The 25471-nt window shown below is 40.9% G+C and overlaps 1 protein-coding gene across 2 annotated transcripts in view; it reads left to right on the top strand.

Moving 5' to 3' along the window:
- Nucleotides 1-25471, top strand: part of PLEKHM3 (pleckstrin homology domain containing M3) — a 204045-nt gene that overhangs the window by 47134 nt on the left and 131440 nt on the right. For both annotated transcript variants that reach the window (XM_054478417.2, XM_063647837.1), the window contains exon 3: nt 824-1759. In XM_054478417.2, coding sequence (XP_054334392.1) covers nt 824-1759 — 936 coding nt within the window. The remainder of the gene's footprint in view (nt 1-823; nt 1760-25471) is intronic.

Here is a 25471-nt window from a genome sequence, read left to right as displayed (position 1 = left end):
AGGAGTTAGGTCCACTGGCAGAAGGCACGTTCTCTCTTGTGTATTTGGTACTGTTAGGTTGGTGCAAAAGTAATTGCGGTTTTTACCATTAAAAGTAATGGACTGTTACCTGGAAAACATGGAACCCTGGCAAAGCGTGATTGGTTCCTAGATTCACAAGGCATAACTAGTGACAGTTGTTCCAGTATTTCTGTTTTCCACACAGACCTCTGCATCTCACATTGATGTTGCACGCTCCATTGATGTTGCACGTTCCATGCCCCATACTTATTCTTGTACATGTGATTCCACCCTAGTTCTAGTTTTTATTTTTATTTTATTTTTAAGACAGAGTCTTGGTGTGTCACTCAGGCTGGAGTACAGTGGCATGATTACGGCTTACTGCAGCCCCAACCTCCAGGCTGAAGTGATCCTCCTACCTCAGCCTCCTGAGTAGCTAGGGCTACAGGCATGTGCCACCATGCCCAGCTAATTTTTTAATTTTTTATGGAGACGGGCTCTCACTATGTTGCCTAGGTTGGTCTTGAACTCCTGGGCTCAAGCAATCCCTCCCACCTTGGTCTCCCAAAATGCTGGGATTAGAAGTGTGTGCCACCACACCCAGCCTCCTAGTTACAGTTTTTAGACTCAAGATTTCCCCGGCTATTTCTTGCCAGTTAGGCACCATCGTGGGATTCTACTACTTTTATTTTGTTTAATTTGAACCAGAAGACTGTCAGTCCCTGATCTGTGTAGTTTCTTGTGCCCTGATCTGTGTGGTTTCTTGTGCCTGCCTTCTTATAACTAATTCTAATCAATACTTTGCCTCTCTTTTTCTTTCTAGAACACAAGCAGACATTCCCAAACATTCTAAAGAAGGGTTACCTGGAGATTAGAAAGGACCATGACAGTTACTGGCAAAGCTGTTATGCAGAACTTTCACCTTACAACTTATACTTCTACAGCCTCGACAGCAGTGGGAATCAAAACCTCTATGCCACGTACCAGCTTTCACACTTCCAGAGCATATCTGTTTTAGGCAACCTGGAGGCCAGGATGGTGGATACTGTTTTGTATGACAACAGTCAGCTACAGCTAAAGGCAGAGTCACCATGGGAGGCTTTGGACTGGGGACAGAAGCTTTGGGAAGTCGTGCATGCTGCTGTGCCTGGTTACATGGGGCGGCAGAATGAGCCGACAATCTCACCAGGGCTTGGCCATCATGATGACTATACACAGAATCATTGTTTCCAGAAGAAAACCAGTGGGCTGCTGCCACCATCCCCTGTCCTGGACAGCTCCAAACAGTACCAAAACATCCTCAAATCAGGGACTCTCTACAGGCTGACTGTCCAAAACAACTGGAAGGCATTTACATTTGTGCTGAGCAGGGCTTACCTTATGGCTTTTCAGCCTGGCAAGCTAGACGAGGATCCACTGTTGAGCTACAACGTGGACGTGTGTCTGGCTGTCCAGATGGACAACCTGGATGGCTGCGACTCTTGCTTTCAAGTCATTTTCCCCCAGGATGTCCTTCGCCTCCGAGCTGAGACCCGACAGAGGGCTCAGGAATGGATGGAGGCTCTGAAGATAGCTGCCAATGTGGCGAGGAGTTCAGAGCAAAACCTGCAAGTCACACTGAGGAACAAACCCAAGGATCAAACAGGTGGGCATGAACTCAGGAAGAACAAACGCCAATCTGTGACTACCAGCTTCCTGAGCATTTTGACGACTTTGTCTTTGGAACGCGGACTCACTGCTCAGAGTTTCAAATGTGCAGGTATGAAGCAGATTTTCAGCCTATAGCTCATTAAAGAGCAATCCTGAACCCCACAATTGGAATTCACTTTAAAAATCCCCTTAATAGGCTAGTCACAGCTGCCTCCTGTTTATAAAAAGCATCTCTCCTCAAGAAGCTTACTGTATTAAAACATCCTATATTAAATTACTGTATTAAAACATAAGGACGACCATCTTTATCCTATGCTGTTGAAGTAAATAGAAGCAGCTATGATATATCCCGTTGAATCAAAATGATTTGGCTAAAGCCTAACCAGACTAGAATTTAGGCTTCCTGAGTCGGCTGTGATTCCATTCCCTCTGCTTTCTTGAATAAAGGCCACTGTGAATATGGATGTCACAAATTGTCTCATAAGAAACATTCAAGTCCAAAGCTGACTACTAAAACTCCTTAGGCAAGGAAAATGGCCACGGTCAGTAACTGTCATTGATCTTGACCTTGTCAAATCCTCTTAAGGTGAAATCTAGAAAATCAGTCTTGACAGAAAATGTGGGGGTGGCTAAAAGCAGAGTAAATGATGATTCAGCAGATGACCACTGAGTCACTATGGGCTTATGCCCATCATGGGTAAGCCCGGGCCTTCTGGAACTGCTGTGTAAGGATGAGATGCAAAGTGGAGTTTGAGGTCAACAATCTTATTTTGTGAAAGCTTATTACTGCATCTTTTCTCTACTCCCCATTCTTTCCACCTTTCCTAAAACAGTAAAATTACCAAAAAAAAAAAAATTGTGCCAGGTGCAGTGGCTCACACCTGAAATCCCAGCACTTTGGGAGGCCAAGGCAGGTGGATTACTTGAGGTCAGGAGTTCAAGACCAGCCTGGCCAACATAGTGAAACCCCATCTCTACTAAAAGTGCAAAAATTCGTCAGGCTTGGTGGTGGGTGCTTGTAATCCCAGCTACTCGGGAGGCTGAGGCAGGAGAATCACTTGAACCCAGGAGGCAGAGGTTGCAGTGAGCCGAGATTGAGACTGCACCACTGTACTCCAGCCTGGGCAACAAAGCAACACTCCATCTCAAAAAAAAAAAAAAAAAAAAAGGTTTTAAAACCTCACTGAACCCGATCTAGATATCTATTATAAACTAAATAAAATTATTTTCCTTCCATTAAACCCCAAAGTTTGTGACATTAAATTTACCATGAGAATGGCTTTAAATGGAAACATGATTTGGAAGGTTTTAATTCAAGTCTATTAGATTTAAGATGTTGTTTAAAAATGATCAAGAAGCTCACTACCAGCCAAAACCACATTTAAAATTTTGTCCTTGCTCTTGCATTGAAAAAAGCCAAATAAGGGTGGCCATTGAAAACCCACGTTTTGAACTTAGGTTAGTTATGATGCTAGTCTTTTCTATGGAAAATAAATTACCCAAAGTGAGGACTGAGTGAATCATCCTTGCTTTGACTCAAGGGCCTCAGTGATTGTGGACCAGAAACTTGCAGAGTGGGATCGGAGAGACCAGAAACACTGAGCCAGTTAAGAAGCTCTACTAGACTGGGTGCGGTGGCTCACACCTGTAATCTTAGCAGTTTGGGAGGCCGAGGCGGGTGGATCACAAGGTCAGGAGTTCGAGACCAGCCTGGCCAATATGATGAAACCCCGTCTCTACTAAAAATACAAAATTAGCCAGGTGTGGTGGTGGGCGCCTGTAATCCCAGCTACTCGGGAGGCTGAGCAGGAGAATCGCTTGAACCTCGGAGGCGGAGGTTTCAGTGAGCTGAGACTGCGCCACTGCACTCCAGCCTGGGCAACAGAGCGAGACTCCGTCTCAAAAAAAAAAAAAAAAAAAAAAAGAAGCTCTACTAGTTTATATATATGTATCTGTAGGTAAGAAAGACCTGTGTTAAGTCACCCAGATACTTTTGGAAAATGGTTTTGAAATGAGATACTAGTTTTAGCAGTTTTTTAAAAAAAATAGAAATTACTGACATTTCAGTGTCTTATACTAGTACATATATTTTTAAGTTCAGGCATTCAATAATAATTTACTAAGTGCTTACTCTGGACATCCTGGAATTATGGTACACTTCCATGGCTTTAGATTACAGACGTGGTCAGCAAATCTGTTGTGTTATTGGAGTAAGGAAGAACAGCTCAGCTTAGTTCTCAAGATGTGGAGATTGGAGTAGCTGAATCAAGAAACTTTCTAGTAAAAGAGGGAAGAAAAGCCTCAGGTATTTCACAAGAGGTATTGCCTAATTCACCTCCCTCTCAGAAGTGTGCCTTCTGATGGAGTGTGCACTGCCCATGCTCTGCACTGCATTCGTAGCATTCCTGACACTCAAGAGGAAGGAGAAATGTAGGTAAGAAGGTGCCATTCAGCAAGCTCATTCGCATCCGGCAGCTGGAGAAATGAAATCAGGAAAAAAAGAAAAGTGAGCAAAAGAGGGAGAAGGAAGCTGAGTAGAAAAGAACAGGAAACGTATTATTATATAATGGGCAGGAATAGAAATTTCTGGCAGCTGCCTTAGTTAGGTTCCATATGATAGGATGCTTCCCTTTGCTGTCTAAATTTTGTGCTCACTAAATTTGGCTTGTGGAGGATAGGTTGGGTAAGGGTAGTAGTATGGAATCAGGGGAGGAAGGCAGTCTAAAATTTATTTGCACTGCTTGACTTTTAACTTTGTGCTTTGGTTTGGAGTTCTAATGAATGGGGCAGAGACAGGTTTCTAATTTGGGACAGGGAGAAGTCAGTCTTAATTTGTATAGTGTGGCACATTCCAAAAAAAGAGAAATGAAAGAAAAGCTGTTCCATTTATATGCCCTTTCTTCCCTCAGAAAGTGCTGCATTCAGTTGCTTTGTGATACTTGTGGTTTACCAGGTTGTTTTTCATACCAGCACTTGAACTCTGGTTTTCTTTCTTTTTTCTTTTTCTTTTCTTTTTTTTTTTTTTTTTTTTTGATATGGAGTTTCGCTCTCATTGCCCAGGTTGGAGTGCAATGGCATGATCTCGGCTCACTGCAACCTCCGCCTCCTGGGTTCAAGCGATTCTCCTGCCTCAGCCTCCCGAGTAGCTGGGATTACAGACAGGCATGCGCCACCACGCCTGGCTAATTTTGTACTTTTAGTAGAGATGGGGGTTTCTCCATGTTGGTCAGGCTGGTCTCGAACTCCCGACCTCAGGTGATCCACCCGCCTTGGCCTCCCAAAGTGCTGTGATTACAGGCGTGAGCCACCGCCTGCGCCAGGCTGAACTCTGGTTTTTTAGGTAAGAATACTTTATTTCCTCATCTCCTGTAGGGGGCAGAGTCTCAAAAGAAAAAGGCCAAAACCTGTTAAGCAAACTTCTGAATGTTTTTTAAATTACCTGGGAGACTGTTCATTATATCAGAGATTATTATAGCAGATGGAACGTTAAAAATTGATTTGTGTTTCTCACAAACACAGTTAATCTAAACCAGCTGCTTCTTCCTTTTGTACGTATGTCTTCTAACTTTGCATCCTCATAAAAACACACCTTCAGTGAAAAAGCTGGTGGCATAGCATGTTGATCTTCCAAAATGCCAAAAACTTCAGCACATTGTTTTTGATGAGTTTTGGCTTTATGTATTATTTTAAGGAGAGGCTAATTCACTGTATTTCATGGTTTTAGTGTGCCCCTTTATAAGTTTTTATGTCTACTTAGTTCTTCCCCCTTTAAATGGTTTGGATGAATAAACTTTAAAAGTGGAAGATTGTATGGAGTAGCTCTTTATTATGATGTCATTTACTTGCTATTCAGGGGAGCCACAAATGTTGGCTTTTAAATCTACAAAATAGTGCAATTGGCCTTATTTCATTAAATTCTTTCTGTAAGTGAAGAATTTTCTATATCCTTCTTTAAAACTTAAACAGCCCCTGCAGAAAAAAATGGACCATGATTATCCAAAAATGCCTGAGGTTATGGTTTTAAAAATATATGCTGATACATAACGGTATATTTCTTAAATGTGTACTTGATTTTTGATAGTTGTATCTGATTATGTGTGACTGTTCCATGGCTTCTTCTGCAGCTCCAGGGTTGCACTGAGCTTAGGAAGCCTCAGCCATAGTGGTCTTCTTTTTTTTTTTTTTTTTTTTTTTTTTTTTGAGACAGAGTCTCGCCCTGTCGCCCAGGCTGGAGTGCAGTGTTATGATCTCGGCTCACTGCAGCTTCTGCCTCCCGGGTTCAAGTGATTCTCCTGCCTCATCCTTCCTTGTAGCTGGGATTACAGGCGTGCACCACCATGCCCGGCTAATTTTTGTATTTTTAGTAGAGACAGGGTTTCGCCATGTTGGTCAAGCTGGTCTCGAACTCCTGACCTCATGATCCACACCCCCACCCTCGGCCTCCCAAAGTGCTGGGATGACAGGCATAAGCCACTGCACCCAGCCTCATACTGGTCTTCTTGCTGTTCCTGGAACCTACTATTATCATGCCTACCTCTAGGACCCTTACACTTGCTAGTTCTACTTCTTAAAATTTGAAAACTTAGTTTTTTCATTCATTCTGTCATTTATTGTGTGCCCAGAAACTTGGATGCACCTAGATGGGTCAGTGCTGGAGGAAAGCAGACATGGTCCTTGCCTTCATGAAATTTGCAGTCCACTAGGGAAGACATGAATCAAATAATCACATCAGTGAATGTCAAAAGGCAGCTGTGACAATTGCTACAGATGTGAGGCCCATGCATTGGGTTAGAGAACTCTCAGAGATGGTGCCAGGTAGAACTATGTGAAATTGCAGATTTTCAGTCATTTTTGACCTATAAAAATAAAGACAGTTCAGATTACATTTAATGTTTGACCCTGAAGTCACAGAAGGTTCTTGAGCAGAAAAGCACATGATGGGAATGGTATTTAGGAACAGTTAATTTGGTGGTACAGCTTTTCAGGGACACCTCTGTAGCAGCAAATGAGGCATGCTTCTTCGGTGAAATGACTGGTTGAGGTTTAAAATTGTGTTTGGCAATGGGGAATCTGTGGTGTTATAGTATTAATGCTGAAACAAATGACTATACAGCTTATTAAAATATTTATGAAGTACTTACCTGTATGTGATTCTAAATTAGGTTATTCACAAAATGCCATATAAATTAGATTAAGGCAATAGCTCTGTTTTTTTTTTTTAGTTAAAAAATGTTTTAGTTGACACAATATACATCTTTATGGGGTACATAGAGATATTGCAATACATATGTATAGTGATCAGATCAGGGTAATTAGCATATCCATCATCTCAAACATTTATCATTTCTTTGTGTTGGGAACATTCAGTATCTCCCTTCTAGGTATTTGAAACTACATATTATTGTTAACTATAGTCCATCCTACAGTGCTATTGAACACTAGAACTTATTCCTCCTATCTAAGCAGCTCTGTTTTCTTTAGGAATTTGACCTTTGCACCTACCTATTTGCACTTAATAGATACATAGTTTTCTTGGCACTAGCACACACAGATATTTTTCCTATAATTTCCTAGCAATCAAGAAACCTAGCAATTGAGTACTATAATAAAAGGGCCCAAGGACTTGTTTCTGAGTGTGACAAGAGATGCAAAGCTCACCTTTGGAAGTGTTCCTTGTATGACTGTTTTGTAATCTGGAGATGAAATTGGATGGCCCACTGTAGGGCAGAGTTCCCAATTCTGAACTGAATTTGAACATGTTAACAGCAAAGACAGCAAGAAAAACAGTGAGCCTGGGGGATCCCCTACACCATTTTCACTGTGTCAGATTTTATGGTTTTACTCCTTGGCTGCTGTTTAACCTCTTGGGACTGCTGTTGGTAATTACATCTCTCTGGCATTAAGAGCTTTTTTGCTTTCCTTTTTTTCCCTCCAACCCTTGGGAGGGGTAAACGCAAGAGGTGGTGGGGAGAAGTTTTGCTGTGAATTCTTCAGCCATTTAGTGCAAATTCCTGTAATTACCGGCATTGTGTCTTCTCTGAATGGCACATAATACAGCAGAAGCCATTCCTAATTGAGACCTTACAGGAGGTACAAATCCCCTCTTTGTTCAGCCTGACAAATTAGTGCCAGAAAGTGGCAGGGTCTGAGTGGGAATCAAAGGCAAGAAACACAAAGATGGAACTTAAGGCTACAGTAATAACCCTCACTTGTCCTGAAGGGAAAAAAGTAATGACCAATGAAAAATGAAGTTTTTTTTTGTTATAAATTCCCTTGACATGACAGCACCTCGGGGCTGCTCTATTTATTTAGCAAAAGTGATTAAATAGTAATACAACAGGGCTGTTCATTGTTTCCCTGGGTGCCCCCCCATCACAGACCCCTGCTGCCTGGGCTAATTGATTGACAATGACCATCTGATAAAGAAGTATGTTGTTAGGACCTGGGGTGGGGGGTGGGGGGGCATTTTCCTCCTCTTTGTGTGTTTGAGAGAGAGAGAGAGAGAGAGAGTTTCATTTTTGTTTGAATTGCACTCTAGTTTTTCTTTGCCCCACCCTAACCCCTCTTTCCCCTCTTCTCTCTCTTCTCTCCCCTGCGTTATTTTCTTCCCTGCTTTTTTTCCCCCAAAGCTTTTCAGCGGTTGCTCCCAGCTAACGTTCACAAACAGGTAGAGGGCAATTAGAATTGTAGGACAGGCTTTTGATGAGTTTATCTTTGTAGCTAACTTCCTCTCCCTGTACTCTGTTTAAGCCTGAACAGCAGTATGAGAAGAAAGAAAAAGAGAAGGGGGCTGATTGTTGGTGCTTTAAGGCCAGAAAAGTTGTGCTTTTTAATTTTTTATTTGTGGGAATGGATGTCTGAAACTAGCCTTTACACCAAGATTTTATGTTAAATTCCTTGCTCAACTTTAGAAAAAAATCTATGTACTAATAACATTTATATGCTTAGTGGGGGGGTTGTGGAATAAGAAATAAAAACTCAAATTTTTAGCCTCCTCTTAGTAACCAAGAAGCCAAGATTAATTACCCGAGGATAAAATCTGGCTGCTTTTGGTATAACTTAGTCCTCCAAGGATGCTGTAAGTTGTGGGAAGATGACCAAAGGATTCTAGGCAGATAATTAATAGCGCCTAGTTATATATGCTCAACTAGCTAAGCTGAAGCTAAATCCCTAATTTAACTCTGTTACAGCTGCAAAAACAAATCATTTCAAGCTCCTATGAAAGCAAAATATATTGAACAAACATTATCGACCTTGCTAATACCACATGGCATTTCATATGATAAATGAGAGCGTATTTCTGGCAAAGGCCTGTTTTATGGCATCATTTAGACATAAAGGATACCTTTACCCTAGCAATACAAGCATCCTTGATAGAAAGTATGGGGTGGTTAATTACTCATTAAATGGCTGCCAGTCTGGAAGTAAGCAGTATTTCTGGGTTGGACCTAGTTAGTTACTTATCGGCTTCTGGGTAAATCATGTAGAATAGCAATTCTTAAGAAAAAGGGAAATAGAATTTGGGAACTTCTTATGAATGTGAATCTAGATAAAGAAAGATCTGTTGGTTTCTAAGTGCCCAGAAGGGTTGTTGTGTATTATGCTCTTGAAAAACAAGAAGTTCTAAGGTAACCAAAATCTGTTTTCATTCCCATGTGAAAAATTGGGGGTCCTTTAGTAGCCAAAGAGCCAGATCTTCTAAGGAACTGAGAGGTGGAAATAAGGAAATTGACTTTCCTTGATATCTCCAATTATTATCTTTACTACTATTTTCAAATTTGTCTCCCACCTAGAAGTAATAAGGTGAAGATTTATTAGAGTTAGGGAATAGCTATGTAGCTAATTGGGGGAGGAAAAGACAGTGAAGGAAAACTCAGATATGACCCTTCCCCAAACGTATAAACAACTTGGATACATGAGAAATGTTTAGCATATTGTTGCCTTCTTATGTTGTATTGTCTAAGTCATTTTCTTATTGAGTGTTTTGGATTGTTGTCTTCCAGAGGAGAAATCCCTAGGTATTTGTGTGCAATAAAGGGCTAAATTTTGTTTTTCCAACTTTGAATATAACCGTGGAGGGGTTGCTTATAGTAAAATCCTTAGGTGAAGTTTTAGTTGGGAGTTTTCAAACCCCTCTTTGTGTGCTACACCCACTCTGACAGGCACCTTGGGATATGCAAATAAGAATGAGGTACAGGTTGTGCTCTTCAAATACTTATAGAAACACCCAGCCTCCCAAGGCTATGGAGGGCTCAAAGGGGGTGAGCTGAAGAATGGGATAGGGTGACCAAGGGTCAAGCCATCATGGCCAGTGGCTTGGAGACCATTACATCCCTGTCTCTGCTCATGTCAGGGAATCTGTACTAGAGAATTTGAAAGCTAAAGAGCTAAAGTGGCCCCCACCCCCAACCCCACTTTAAACTTTGTCCTTAGTTCCCACAGAATTTAACTCAGGGAAAATCTCCTTGGCTTTTGCTACCATCTATCAAAGATAAAACTTTCTGTTGTGTGTTCATGCTGTAGTAGGTGCTCTGGGAGATACAAGAGGAAGTGTAGTTGTGGTCTGTAACTCCCAGGACTTTATAGTCTGAGGGCACACAAAAGAAATTGAGGCATACTAGATAAGTAGGTCAGGTCTGTGCTATATAGCAGTTAGTGTTCGGGAAAGCATTTGGCAAAGCCCTCAAAACAATGCACATACTATAATCTCTGTTAACTTGGGTTATCAGAGATTGTAGTATGTGCATTGTTTTGTGAATAATTTGCAGTTTTACTCAAGGATTGTTGTCTAATGGTTCCCTCTCAGTCTAGAAGTTTGTCAGTAAAGGTAAGCAATAATAATGAGAAGCAGAATAATTTAGTAATTAAGAGCAAGGATTCTGGAGCCAGACTGCTTGGGTTTCTGGTTCTGCTCACCAGCTGTGCGACCCTAGGTAAACTACTTAACCTCTCTGTACCTCCACTGTTTCATCAGATGTAAGAAAATAATCACATCTGCCTTATTAGTTTGTAGTGAGAATAAATTGCGTTAAAGGACTTAGAACGCTGCCTGGCATTTAGTAAGTGTCATACGAGGCTAGCTGTTATTATTAGGTTTGTGCAAAAGTAATTGCGGTTCTTGCCCTTACTTTTAATGGCAAAAGCCGCTATAACTTTTGCACCAACCTAATGGTATTTGCTCACTTACAACTATAATTACCTGGATAAAGATACTATAGGCATACTTATCAAATTTGCAGCTATCACAAAACTAGTTTGGAGAGCTAATATGTTGAATGACAGAATTGAGATTCTGAAACATTAAGCTAGAGGATGGATCAAAACAAACAAGATGAGATTTAGTAGGGAGAAACAGTCCTCTATTTGTATTCAGAAAATTAACCACAAAGATAGAAGGTAGAGAAAACCTGAGCTAACAGCAGCCCATGTGGGCATACAAATGAGGTAGCCGTGAAGCCAGCATTTGTGTTGCTATGGCTACATGAAAACCATTTACAAGACTGGTGCAGTAGCTCACGTCAATAATTTCAGCATTTTGGGAGGCTGAAGTGGGAGGATTGCCTGAGGCCAGGAGTTTGAGACCAGCCTGAGCAACATAGCAAGACCCTGTCTCCACCAAAAAATAAAAAATAAAAAAAAAATAGCCCAGCCTGGTGGCTGATGCCTGTAGTAGTCCCAGCTGTGCGGGAGACTGAGGTAAAAGGATTATTTGAGCCCAGGAGTTCTAGGCTGCGGTGAGCTATGATCATGACACTGCACTTCAGCCTGGGTGACAGAGTGAGATCCTGTCTAAAAAAAAAAGGAAAGAAAAGGAAAGCTTTTACAAAACAGATCCATAAAAAAGAGGTAATATTCTCGCTGCACTCTGCCCTGGCCAGACCATATCCGGAAACTTCAGTTATGTATGCTATTCTTTAAGAATACACATCCTAGGCCGGGTGCAGGGTGGCTCATGCCTGTAATCCAGCACTTTGGGAGGCCGAGGTGGGTGGATCACGAGGTCAGGAGATTGAGACCAGCCTGGCCAACATGGTGAAACCCCATCTCTACTAGACATAAAAAAAAATTAGCCGGGCATGGTGGCAGTCACCTGTAGTCCCAGCTACTCGGGAGGCTGAGGTAGGAGAATCTCTTGAACCCGGGAGGTGGAGGTTGCAGTGAGCCAAGATTGCGCCACTGTACTCCAGCCTGGGCGACAGAGCGAGACTCTGTCTCAAAAAAAAAGAAAAAATACTCATCCACATCAATTGATGTGTGATAGTGAAGGAGCTAAAAACCATAGCATGCAAATCAATGTAACCTAGAATAGGGAAGACATAAGTATTATCCCCTTATGTTTGAAGGCTGTCACTTAGAGGAGAAAAGAGGGTTACTATGTGTAATCCTGTTGGGCCAAGTTAACAAAAATATCCAGAGTGGATTGTATTTTTTCTTATTTAAGAAAACTTGATGGCCGTGGGTGAAAATGAGTAGAATGGCAAGAGGCCTGGAATTTTGACCTTAAGACAAGTCATTTAACTTGTCTGATTTAGAATTTTCTCATCTGCAAGATAGAGATTTATTCATTCAGCCTTTCTGCAAATGTTTATGGAAGCCTTACTATGTGCTAAGCACTATGCTTTCTGCAGAGTGAACAAGGCAATCAGTCTCATTTTGTGTCCTTACAGAATTTGAAAACTGGAAGCCAGACAAATAAATAAGTAATTATAACACACAGTTGAACTCAAAGGTCTTAGACTTTCCTTCCAGCTCTTCCACCTCTGTCTGGCATATTTTAGAGGGACCGACTTTGCTCTGTGTGGTTCCTTTTATCTCTCATTTTGTGATCCTTTGAATGTCTATAGAGGGTTAGAGAAAATGAGATTAATGTGGTCCTTCATTTAAACTTTATTTAATAAGTAATACCTTTTTCCTTTGGGGAAGAGAACTTAAACTAGTAGAAATATCAATTGACTAAGGAGACAGGACATAGAAATTCTTTTCCTGGCTCTGATGTCTATCATTAAATAAATTACTTTACTTTTTGCAGTCTTAAGTTTCGAGGCCAGGAAATAATTTTAAATAAAAATAAATGTATAAGAAGAATATGAATACATACTAGAGTAGTAATGCGAGTCTATGGAAGAAGAATGTTATATAATTTGTGTTTTAAACTATTTCATATCCTAAAATTCAAAGAGATTTGATCACTTTATATAAGTAGGCCCTTTGATTTTATAGGATATAAATTTGCTTTTTTGATTTATTCCTGGTATTCTCATCATAGAAGTCACATGTTGGTCTTTGATATGTTTCAGAAGAATAAAATCATTTTGAATTTCAGAAGATATAGATCTTTTGATGGACCTTCCTGAACTTCATAGGCCATAGCTGTGCTGTCGTTTTTTTTTTTTTAAGCCGTTCATTTCTCCTAGTCTTTGTTGCTATACTTTGGTCTGGAAAGTTCTTGTCCCTTTTTGTAGCTTCCTTTTTGGTTAACATTGTTCTCATCATGTGTTCATTTCCGGCGTAACTTCTAAAGAGAGTGTTAATATACCATTGGATTCCACATTGACTTCAAAGTTTTTATTTACTGACCTTTCACTGGGAGAGAAACTGGTGTAGATACAGTTTTAAGATAGACTTGGGTAGGTTAAGATTCTCCTTAATTTCTAGCTAAGTTCCTTGAAAAACTAAGCTTTTCATGGACCTAAGAATAAAAGCTACTTGAGAGATTTTCTAAAATCTATTATACTCCCTAAAGACAGAAACATACTTAAGTGAAAAACTTGCCATTTTAAAATATATCCACTAGGTAAGGAAATCTAGTAATATAGCAGTACCAACTTATTTCTTGCATTAATATTTTCATCTAATCATTTGTATATTCAGCAAATTTGGACCACACACAGTCCCAGAAATTGAGGTGTGGGGGTAAAGTACAGGTTAATTTTGCAGTAAGATAGATGCCTGTATGTATGCCTATCCGTCTTTGTACCTTGAAATATGTTAACATAAAAAAGTTTTAATTAAATTACAGTAATAAAAAACCAAAGAGCGTGAAACTCCCTCCCTTTTTTCAGGTGAAAAATGGAGCAAGCCTGAAAAGCATTGAGATCAGGAGGACAGCTGATGTTTGACCATGTTAGTTATGGTTCTGCATTGTACTTTGTTGAAGACTTCTGGGTGTGAAAAATCTTTTACACCCCTAAAGACTTTTTTGCAAGACTTTATTGACTGCCTTCCCCTCCACCCCTAATTCTAATGCTCCAGATATAATCGAACATTTCTCCTTTGCAGCCTCCCTCCCTCCACTCTCATGGACTCCTGTCATGGGCCTATGACTTTGCATTTTACTTTTGTGAGGGCAGGGCCCCAGCACCAGTGTGTCTACCCCAGGATCTCTCAAAGTGTGATTTGAGTATCATTTGCATTAGAATCATGAGTGTGATTTGGGTAAGGATGACTGGACCCTTCCCGAGACCTGTTGAAATCAGAATCTCTGGGATTTTTTAACAAGCTTTCCTATTGATTTGAGTGCATACAAAGTTTGAGAAACAATGGTTTAGCCCATAGGATGTTCTTTTTTTTTTTTGAGACAGAGTCTCACTCTGTTGCCCAGGCTGGAGTGCAGTGGCGTGATCTCAGCTCACTGCAACCTCCACCTCCTGGGCTCAAGTGATTCTCCTGCCTCAGCCTCCTGTGTAGCTGGGACTACAGGCATGTGCCACCACGCCCGGCTAATTTTTGTATTTTTAGTAGAGACAGGGTTTCACCATATTGGCCAGGCTGGTCTCAAACTCCTGACCTCAGGTGATCTGCTGGCCTCAGCCTCCCAAACTGCTGGGATTATAGGCGTGAGCCACCATGCCCGGCCAGGATGTTCTTAGTGAATGAGTCAACCCATACTTGAGTTTTCTCTAGTTTATATAGGCACATTTCCCTTAACTATTTCTTCTACATATGTTCAATATGTTAGCCATTGGGGTATCAATCTGCTGAAACATCTCCAGGTTTCCATGTTTTCCTTACATTCTGGAAATGTCAATGATGTTCTAACAGGGTCTACCTGGTGGCAAGTATAAAGAAAGGAAGGAGTTAGCCCGAATTCTTTACCTACATTCCAGCTTCCTTTTTAATACATCCTAATGTCATGCCTAATTTTTATTTTATACTTGGTAAACATAGTTGGTGTTTGAGTTTTGAGATCTCCTTTACCTCCCTCACTTTATTTGCTGCAGCTGGGTCATCTTTCACCAAGATGACTATAGTGGCCTTCTAACCAGTTTTCCTGCTTTCGTTCTGACTTTTTCTAAATCTTGTCTCAACTGCAGCAAGCATGACCTTACTAAAATTCAGACTGACCCCTGGTAGTCCTCTCTTTATAATTCTTCAGTGTCTTCCCACTTCTTTTGGAAGGAAGACCAGCATCCTTAATGACCCTGCCCACCTCCTCAGTTTCAGCTCTGGCCTTCTTGCCACTTTCTCCCTTACACACTGTTCCAGCCACACTGGCTTTCTTCTGTTCCTCAGATGCGCCACTTTCTGCTCACCCACCTTAGAGCCTTTGCATATGCCGTTGCCTCCTCAGAGTATTGCCATCCCCAGCACGACCCCCAGCTCATTCTTCAGGCCACTAACGTAAATGTTACTTTCTCAAAAACACCCTCTCCATCCCGGCACACTGACTTAGGACCTATCAGATTCTCTCCACTGTAATGCTTGAACTGCCATCCCAACACCCACCGTTAGGTTTCCTACTTTCACCATCTTTTCTAGGAATCCAATGTTGGAGTCATCTGTAGATACAGTTAACATGTTCCCTACTTAGCAAACCAATTATAATCTTGCAAGTTTCCGGGCACTTCTTTTTTTTTTTTTTTTTTTTAATTTTTGACTATAGGACCTCTTAGAGCCTTTATTCTACTAATGTGAGAGAAAAGTATACAACATTTCCTAACTTACTTAACCATAATACCATCTCTGCAGGACTAGGGTTCCTCAGATATAAGGTACAATCCCCTGCTCTGGGCACTGCACTGTCAGAGTTTATTTGCATGGTTTATTTGCACGTAATCTGTTTCAACTCCAATTAGATACTGCAATACAGTTCTGGCACTGACCACCTGGAATTAGCACAGACCTCACAAATTAAAGGCTCAGCCCTCTACAAGACTGCTCCCACTTCAGATGCCAGTGCAAGTTCAGGGGGTTCCCAGGCCACCTGCACAGTGACTGACTGGCTACAAATTTGAGGGTTCCTACCCCTCCTCAGGTTTGATAATTTGTTAGAACAACTCACAGAACTCAGGAAAATGCTATACATACAATTGCAGTTTTATTATAAAGGATAAAAACCAGGAACAGCCAAATGAAGAGACTCAGAAGGTAAGGTGTGGGAGGGCCATAAATGCAGCACTTCTGTTCCCACTGTCTGTGGAATCAGGCTGCATCACCTTCCCATCAAATTGTTATGATCATCAATGAGGAAGCTCCTCTGAGCTTCAGTGTCCTGAGTTTTTACTGGGGCTTCATTATGTAGGCATGAAGGATTGAATCATTGGCCATGCAACTGAACTTAATATCCAGCCCCCTTCCCCTTCCTGGAGGTCAGGCTGGCCCAAAGTCCCAACCCTCTAATCGTGTGGTTGGTCTTTCTGTTGACCACCCCCCATTCTGAGGCTATTTAGTGGCCCACTATGACTCACCATTAGCATAAACTCAGGTGTGATCTTAGGGGCTCGTGAATAACAAAGATATTCATATCACTTGGGGAAATTCCAAGGGTTTTAGAAGCTCCCTGCCAGAGATCAGGGACAAAGACTAGACAAATTGTTATACAATAGCCCAGAACATTGAATGGAACATTTCCACAGCAAAAATGGAACCTGGATGAAAGGAGGATGAATGATGTGTGTGATTTCCCCCCACAGAATGAGGAAGCTTTGGCCTACTTGCCCTGTTCCCTCATTTCCAGTCAGCTACTTCCAACACTGACAGCATCCACCTGGGGAAGGGAGATTTCTGGTGGTATCTTTTTGGGTGCTTCTGGGACCAGGCAGACAAGAAACTGATCAGTTCTGGACTGCTCAGCTTGTCTGCAGCCCTCTCAGAGCTGCAACTCAGAGTGGTGGGACGATGGGCAAGCACACTCAGTGACTCTGTGATCTCCACTATCTAACCCAGATATCCCTCTTAAATCTTGGCTAAAAATAGAAGGTGTTTCTTTCTTAAATGGATATAAAAGCAACCACAAAATTGATTTTATTACCTTTAACTGAAAAAAAATGTCATACTTACCATATACCACTTCCAGAAGGAAACTAGGATTCTAAAACCTAAGACATATGGGTTTGTATCAATTTCCAAAAGATTGAAAAATCACATTCTAACCAGGTATATAGCAGTGTACCAAGGACTGTGCCTTACCCATATTTTTTCTATAAAGGAAGTAAATCATGTAGGGCTGAACCAAAAACTTTGCTGAAAATTGCTTCTCTTTTAAATCAGCAGACTTGTACCTCTGACACAGAGGATTGACTTAGTTTGAGTCTTGGTCTCCTTCTCCATCTTCATCAATAAAGGTGTTTTTCTTGAGCCCCAGACCAGACAAAATAATAGACACACATGATGTGGTGGCTGGGAGGCATCCATACTCAGTGGGATAAGTAATAAATTAGGAGCACAAGAGCTTGGTCTTCTGTTTATAGTCCTGCCACTGATTTATTATATGGCCCCGAGCCAGCCTTTTCAGTCTTGTGGGTCAGCCTCTTCAACACTCTATTTTGAGGGAAGATTAAACTGTCTTGACTATGTACAATTCAAATGTTATAAAATATCAGTTGAACCAAAAGTGACATATCCTAATTCAGTAATTAGTACATCACTGCAATTTTTTTCCCCAGAAACTACAGGGAGGCTCCCCAAATGATCTCTTAGATAAAGAGAAGTCGTCTTATGGCCTAATAATGGATGGAAAACCTTTGGGAAAATGATGTTTCTCATCCATTGTTAGGATAGGGAGTTTTAACTTGAGTAAAAGGTTCCTGATAATGCTAAAGGTTTCCAGGCAGCCGTTTTAGCCCGACTCTACTGTGTGATCTTCATCTCTCAATAATGTCACCCACCAACATGCATCTGAGTGCCTTTCCCTTTCCTCTCCACTCCCATTATTAGATGCTGTCTGTGTGGGCCACCATCCTTGCAGGAGTTTTACAGGGTTAATAAATGAATAATACCTCTTCTTTCTTATGCCAAGATGCAGGAAGATGGGGATTAAAATATCACATATATTGCTTATAGATCACATTTGTTATTATAGAGTGGACCCCTAAATTAGATGGACTTACTCACCTGGCCACAGCTGGAGTCCTGATGGGCATGATGTCCTCTTACCACAGCAGACAGAAACCTGCTTCCTGAAGGCCATGATGTCCTCTTATCACAGCAGACAGAAACCTGCTTCCTGAAGGCCATGATGTCCTCTTACCACAGCAGACAGAAATCTGCTTCCTGAAGGCCATCATGTCCTCTTATCACAGCAGACAGAAACCTGCTTCCTGAAAGCCAAGCTGAGCATGCCTGGGTCCTTCTTCTTAACTCAGCAGTCAGATACCTAATTTCTCCATCTGTGGGAGGGCTGGATAAGGGATGGGGAGAGAAGCTAGGAATATCACTCTAGGGGATTCCCCAGAAGCAGGAGTTCCAGATAATAGGAGTTTTCCACTTGCGTCTTACCTAGTAAGTCTAAATAACCTGATACAAATAGCTTGTGTGCAAATACTAAACGTATAGTTAAAAGATTAGCTTTGGAGGCAGTCACAAACATGTGCTTCTAAAGAGACAGAAAAGCCTGGAAAGAAGGCAAAAGGGAGAAGAATAAAGGAAGAGAAAATAGACCAAGACAGTCCCTAAATCTTGCACAACATAAATAATTTGGTTGGGGTGAAAATGAAGAAATTCAAGCATGGATTTAAAGGAAGCTGATGAAAGTAATCTTTTTCACTTTGAGACTGTTCCTAGCACTACTCGGATCCACTCTTATGACTTTAATTTTATCAAATTGTTATCATTACCAAAATGGCTCAAGTAGAATTACTCTAAGAAATGCTGTCAGGGTTTTTTAGGAGGTTTTAGCAAAGAAGAGGACAGGTTTTGTTTTCAGGATACTGTAAAGTTCAAAGAGATGAGACTCTCATAAAATATGAGGAAAGAGAAGCAGGCATTAGGAATGGGGAGTGGTGTGAAAGAGAAGTCAGAGGGGACCCTGGTAGGACACTGTATGTGATAGAAGCTACAGAGTGGAGGAGACTGATGTAAGAAGCGACTTCTAAATCCAAGCTGGAAGAAAATGTAAGTTCCAGAAACAGTAAGAAAAGACAGGTTGCTTTTCAGGTAACCCCCCAAAATAATCTGAACCTCTAAGCCAATAGGAGGTTCTTGGCCTTTTGAAGCAATCATAAAAGAGAGATGTAACTGGGGAATCGCAAAAAGAGAGTTAGTAGTGGTTTAATATAATGCTAAATACCAGGGGAAATCACTGTAGAAAATGTTAAGTGCAGCATACATTGGATTCTCTGTGAGGCAAAAGTGTTCAGAACAGGACTGGGACTAGGGTAAGGTGAGAGAGCCATGTGCTTTGGGTACAGAATTTAAGGAAGTGCCAAAAAACCCTTTGTAATAAAGATTTTAAAAATATGTTAATATGATATTCTTTAAAAATCAAAATTAATGTAAAAAGTCCATGATGAACAAAATATAAAAGCTTAACTAGAGACAGTATTAGAATTCCTGATTTCTCCTTTTGTCTTGGGTTCTAATATGGCTTGGCACTGGTTCAGAGAAACATTCCAGTAAGATAGTTTATTTTATTTTATTATTATTATTATTATTATTGAGATGGAGTCTCACTCACTCTGTTGCCCAGGCTGAAGTACAGTGGTGCAACCTCAGCTCACTGCAGCCTCTGCCTCATGGGCTCAAACGATTTTCCTGCCTCAGCCTCCCAAGTAGCTGGGATTATAGGCGTGTGCCACCACGCCTGGCTAATTTTTGTATTTTTAGTAGAGATGGGGTTTCATCATGTTGGCCAGGCTGCTGTCGAACTCCGGACCTTAGGTGGTCCGCCCACCTCGGCCTCCCAAAGTGCTGGGATTACAGGCGTGAGCCACCACATCCAGTCAAGAGTTTATTTAATTAGACATCTTCCCCTGAAGCTCTCAGTGCTTCAAGTAGCCCAGCCCAGCATTTGTCTTGTTTCAAGGATGGTGAGGTTGACCTTCCTTTCCTGTCTGAGATTGCAGGAGAATATATAGAGAATCTTGGTAGCCCCATGTTGAAAATAGAACTGATAGAGAAAGAGGGAGGTCAACTGTGACAAGAAGCATTCTTTCCATCCACCACTAGCAGCTTTCATGTCTGAAATCATCAGCTCAGCTGAGCCCTGTTTATGCACTTGTTTTTCAAGTAAGAGTTTTTCGTGAGCAGTGTTTCACCAAGATTAATTTGTGAAGAAAAGAGCCAAGCTTGGAGCAGATATTACTAGCAGGTAGTCTAGTAGATGATGGTGCCTCTTTTTCATGACACTAATTTACCTACCAGCATAAATCATTTTTTAAGGTAAGAAAGTAGAACTGGTGAAAGGGCTTTTCCGTCTTCCCATAATAAATGGTATATTCATTGCTAGCAGAGAAAAGTGATTAAGTAGGATCAGCCTATTGATCTCTTATTTTGCCCCCGTCTTTCTGTTGTCATAGGGTTTTTCCAACAGTGGCGCTATTGACATATTAGGTCAGATACTTCTTTGTTGTGGAGGGATGTCTTGTGCATTGTAGGATGGTTAGCAGTGTTCCTTGCCTTCATCCATAAGATATCAGTAGCTCACCCACCCATCCTACCAAAAATGTCTGCAGACATTACAAATATCCCCTTTGGGACAACAATCTCCCTTGGTTGAGAACTGCTGTGCTACCAAAGGTCAAGGCCTACAATGATGTCTTCTTTTCTTCATCTAGCTTTTTCTCACCTCTTTATAAATTAATAAATGTCTTCTGCTGAAATAGATGTTGATTATTTCATACCACATAATTTTGTTTTGTTTTGTTTTTTGAGACAGAGTCTCGCTCTGTCACCTAGGCTGGAGTGCAATGGCACATTCTTGGCTCACTGCAACCTCCGTCTCCTGGGTTCAAGCAATTCTCCTGCCTCAGCCTCCCAAACAGCTGGGATTACAGGCTCCCGCCACCACACCCAGCTAATTTTTAGTATTTTTAGTAGAGACAAAGTTTCGCCATGTTGGCCAGGCTGGTCTTGAACTCCTGATCTAATGATCCACCCGCCTCGGCCTCCCAAAGTGCTCAGATTACAGGCGTGAGCCACCGCGCCCAGCCACCACATAATATTTTATAATCTGAGACCTCTGCATCTTACATAAATTTAAGTGAAAGTAGTAGGTTATAAAAATAGGACCTTCACCAACCATCATTTGATATCAAGTATATCAAATGCTTTCAGTAGCAACTAACAGAATATACGATTCAAACTGATTTGTACAATAAGGGGAATTATTCTCAATCACCTGAGCTTTAAGCATCAGTAGATCTGGTAGCTCAAATTTTTTGAACTATGTTTTTTGGATTAAATGCTTCAAATAGCATTTTCTCCCCCAAACCACCTGCTCCTTCTAATTGATGGGTTTCTCACATGAGTCACAGGCTTGAACATCATGAGCATCTTTAACGGTCCCTTTGCATGCCCCCAACGTCTGTCAGTTGCCAGATCATCGGCATTTTGTCCCCATGCTATCTCCTTCTCTTTCTTTCTTCCTGTTTCCAAGACCACCACCTTAATCAAGCTCAAACTGGTGCAATAACTTATCAACTAGTTCCCTCCCCTTCCAGCTTTTCATGCTAATTAATCTTTTCAAAGCGTACATTGCAGCTGGGCATAGTAGCTCATGCCTGTAATTCCAGCACTTTGGGAGGCCAGGGCGGGAGGATAGCTTAAGGAAAGGAGTTCAACACCAGCCTTGCACAACATAGCAAGACCCTTGGGTCTCTGCAAAAAAAAAAAAAAATTTAAATCAGCCAGGTGTGGTGGCATGCACCTGTAACCTTTGATACCCAGGAGGCTGAGGTGGGAGGATCACTTGAGCCCAGGGGGTTGAGGCTGCAATGAGCCATGATTGTACTACTGTACTCCAGGCTGGGTGACAGAGTAAAACCTTGTCTCCAAAATGTTAAAAAAAAAAAATTTTTTTTTTAAGTTTACGTTGCTACTCTGCTTCAAACTCTGGTTGTTCCTATATCTTTTTTTATTTTTTTTGAGGTGGATTCTCACACCGTCACCCAAGCTGGATTGCAATGGCGTGATCTTGGCTCACTGCAACCTCTACCTCCTGGGTTTAGGTGATTCTCCTGCCTCGGCCTCCCAAGCAGCTGGGACTACAGGCACCCACCACCACACCCGACTAATTTTTTTGTGTGTGTATTTGTAGTATAGACGGGGTTTCACCATGTTGGCCAGGCTGGTCTCGAACTCCTGACCTCGTGATCTGCCTGCCTTAGCCTCCCAAAGTGCTATATCTTATTAATTAGGACTTCTCACTCTGAGCACTCAGGATTCTTATGTTCTAGCTTCACTTTATCATTCCAAGCTCTTTTCTTCATACTCCTCTATTTACAACGAGTCTCAGACAACTAGAATATCCAGTGTTTCCAAAGGTGCTTCCATTTTTCTGACTTGAGCCTTTATGAAGAACGTTCCTTTTCCAAAATCTCTTCTCTTCTTCAAGACCCAGCTCAAATGCCCCTATGTCAACACAGCCTTCCTCAATCTCCACAATAGTGATTGCTTCCTCCTTTCCTCATCTCATCTTCTGCTGTTTACTTTATAGATTTATATTCTTCTTCCCCTCATCCTTCATCTTCAGAGGTGATGCTAATGCCTGTGATGTCCCAGGCTATATTCATTGATGAGCTAAATTATGTTCTTTTATGTAAATTGATTCATAGTTTTTGTCCTTGTTTTGTCATCTGCAGGGGACAGTTTTTCTAATGTCTTACAAAAGGAGATAACTACTTGGAAATTCCCCTTTATAGTTGATTGGTGTTAGTCATAAAATGCCACATTGCCACTTTTATTAGGCTGTGCCTTTTAAGCAGCTGTACAAAATCTGCTTAATTTTGTACAGTGGACAGAATTACTTTTTCGTCTTCTGCCTCAGTTTCTTATTCTTTAAAATGGGCATAATACCTACCTCATAGAATTGGTATGAGGATTAAATGAACAGAGACATACACATGTATTTACATATGTTCGTTTGTGTGTATGTAAGGTAGTTATGACAGTGCCCGGCTTATAGTAAGCCTGTCTTACATAAGGTGTTTGCTTATAATATAAGTGTTTATCCATTTGCTTAGTTCTTATTTATTTATTTTTGTTTTTAAATTGCTTACCATTTTCTTGAAAGACTGGGGAAAGAACATAGAAGTAAATGAGAAAGTCTAGTCATAGACTGTTAGGAAAAAACAGCATGAAAAAAATACTAAGTTTAGACTGATTTCAATATACTAGAAGCTGAATTTGTAAGATTTTATTATTAATATTAAACTTATCTTACACCAATAAAAGCACTATTGAAGCATCTTATCCTAAGAAAAATTAAAAGTAACTCAACAACTCAAGTCATGTCTTGGGAAGTGAAAATCTGTATTACAGATCATTATACTTACAACTTTTGGGGTAGATATTTCATAGATAGAAAGCAGTCAGATTCTCTAAAATGGTACACATATTTACTTAACGTGCTTTAGCAAAAATCAAGATTTATTGCCTTTCAAGATAAATTTTGACTAAATATTGACTTTAGGTTCTCAATCATTGTTTACCTGAAAGACCAATAAATCTTGACACTTCTCAACTTGAATTAGAATCTACTTGGTATTTATTAATTTATTTCACATGATTTATAATCTTAATAACAACATTCCATGAGATTAAATAAACATTGTAGAGTTTAGCAAGTTTATATTTTCAGTCAGCAGTAATTACTTGACATGTGATTTTCACTTCATTTCTTATTTAAATATAGTACCTCTAGCACTGTTAACACAACATAGGTCCTACATGTCAAAGCTGACTTAGCTATTTAAATATTCAGAGGGGGAAAACCCAAATAACTCTTAACAGCTTATAGAATTGCTTTACATTTTAAACCAATTAGTATTCAGATTGGAGTTTCTAATCTGAATTGATTTTATGTTTTCGGTTGCCTTAGTTCTGCAAGTATAATCTAGTAATACATGATTATACTTCATAGATGGCCCCTGTCTTGGACAGTTTATGTCTGTTGGTTTTAATCTCTGTTTCATGCATCTGTCTGTTCTTGTCTCTCTCTCTAGATATAATGTGTATTGAACATTCACTGTGTCTCAGCACAGTACTAATACTTTACAAACATAATATTTGCCATATTGTTGTGTTGACAGGGTTTTTAGAGACAGGGTCTCGTTCTGTCACTTAGGTTGGTTTGCAGTGGTGCAATAATAGCTCATTGAACCCTCGAACTCCTGGGCTCAAGGTATTCTCCTGCCTCAGCCTCCAAAGTAGCTCGGATTGCAGGTGCAGACCACCACACCTGGCTAATTTTTAGAAACTTTTTTGTAGAGATGGGGCCTCACTCTATTGCCCAAGCTGGAGTGCAGTGGTGCAATCATAGCTCTCTATAACCTCGAACTCCTGGCCACAAGCAATCCTCCCTTCTTGGTCTCCAAAAGTACTGGGATTACAAGTGTGAGCCACCAGTGCCCGGCTGGAAATTCTTTGGTTAGGTACATTCAGTGTGTCTAGGAGGAGTTACTTACATCTGTGAGATTCTTAAGGACAGAGCTGTCCTAGTTATAGCAGCAGTCCATTCTACAAGTGCCAGCTGAAGTTAACCTAAATGTGTGTCACCCATGGTAGGAACATGCTTTTTAACATGTGTCAGATCTCTGTGCAGTGGAACTTTATTCTTTTTTTTTTTTTTTTTTTTTGTAGACAGAGTCTTGCTTTGTGGCCCAGGCTGGAGTACAGTGGCACAATCTCAGCTCACTGCAGCCTCTGCCTCCCAGGTTCAAGCAATTCTCCTGCCCAAGGAGAGGCAGGGATTACAGGCATGTAGCTGGGGTTACAGGCATGTGCCATCACGCCCAGCTAATTTTTGTGTTTTTAGTAGGGGTTTCACCATGCTGTTTTTAGTAGGGATTTCACCATGTTGGCCTGGCTGGTCTCAAACTCCTGACCTCAAGAGATCCGTCCACCTCAGCCTCCCAAAGGATTATAGGCATGAGCCACCACACCCGGCTTGTGCAGCGAAACTTCATGAGTCAGTTTCAGCCAACAAGGAATGACAATTTCTCATATGTAATCTCTCACTGCTATAAAATTTGTAGATGAACATAAAACGAAGCCCATCAGAGAAAAAAAATTCTGATGAACAGAAATGAATTTTTGTGTAGCTTTGGAAACAACCATCAGTACATTTCAGGATTGTATTTGAGCATGTGTATTTCCTCCCAACTGTGAAGTTTTCTACTCCTGGGAAGAGAATTCACTATGAAGGGACTTAAAGGCTTATGGAGAAAATAATTTTGAAGTGTTGCAGTCTAAAGTCCAGGAACTCAACCCAAAGACTATCAGCTGCATGCCATACTATCCGCATTAGCAATTACACGTGGCACACAATTGATTTTTTCCGGATTTCCCCTATTGTTCCTTTAGTTTTATTTGAGATGCTGTGGATACTATTTGCTTTGTAACCGACAGAATGTATACTTAATGGCATGTGCCTGATCCTCCATCC

Source organism: Pongo pygmaeus, chromosome 11, assembly GCF_028885625.2.
Source record: "Pongo pygmaeus isolate AG05252 chromosome 11, NHGRI_mPonPyg2-v2.0_pri, whole genome shotgun sequence".
NCBI classification, from domain to species: Eukaryota; Metazoa; Chordata; class Mammalia; order Primates; family Hominidae; genus Pongo; species Pongo pygmaeus.
The sequence above is the reverse complement of the archived record's forward strand: the minus strand, read 5'-3'. Positions and strand labels throughout refer to the sequence as shown.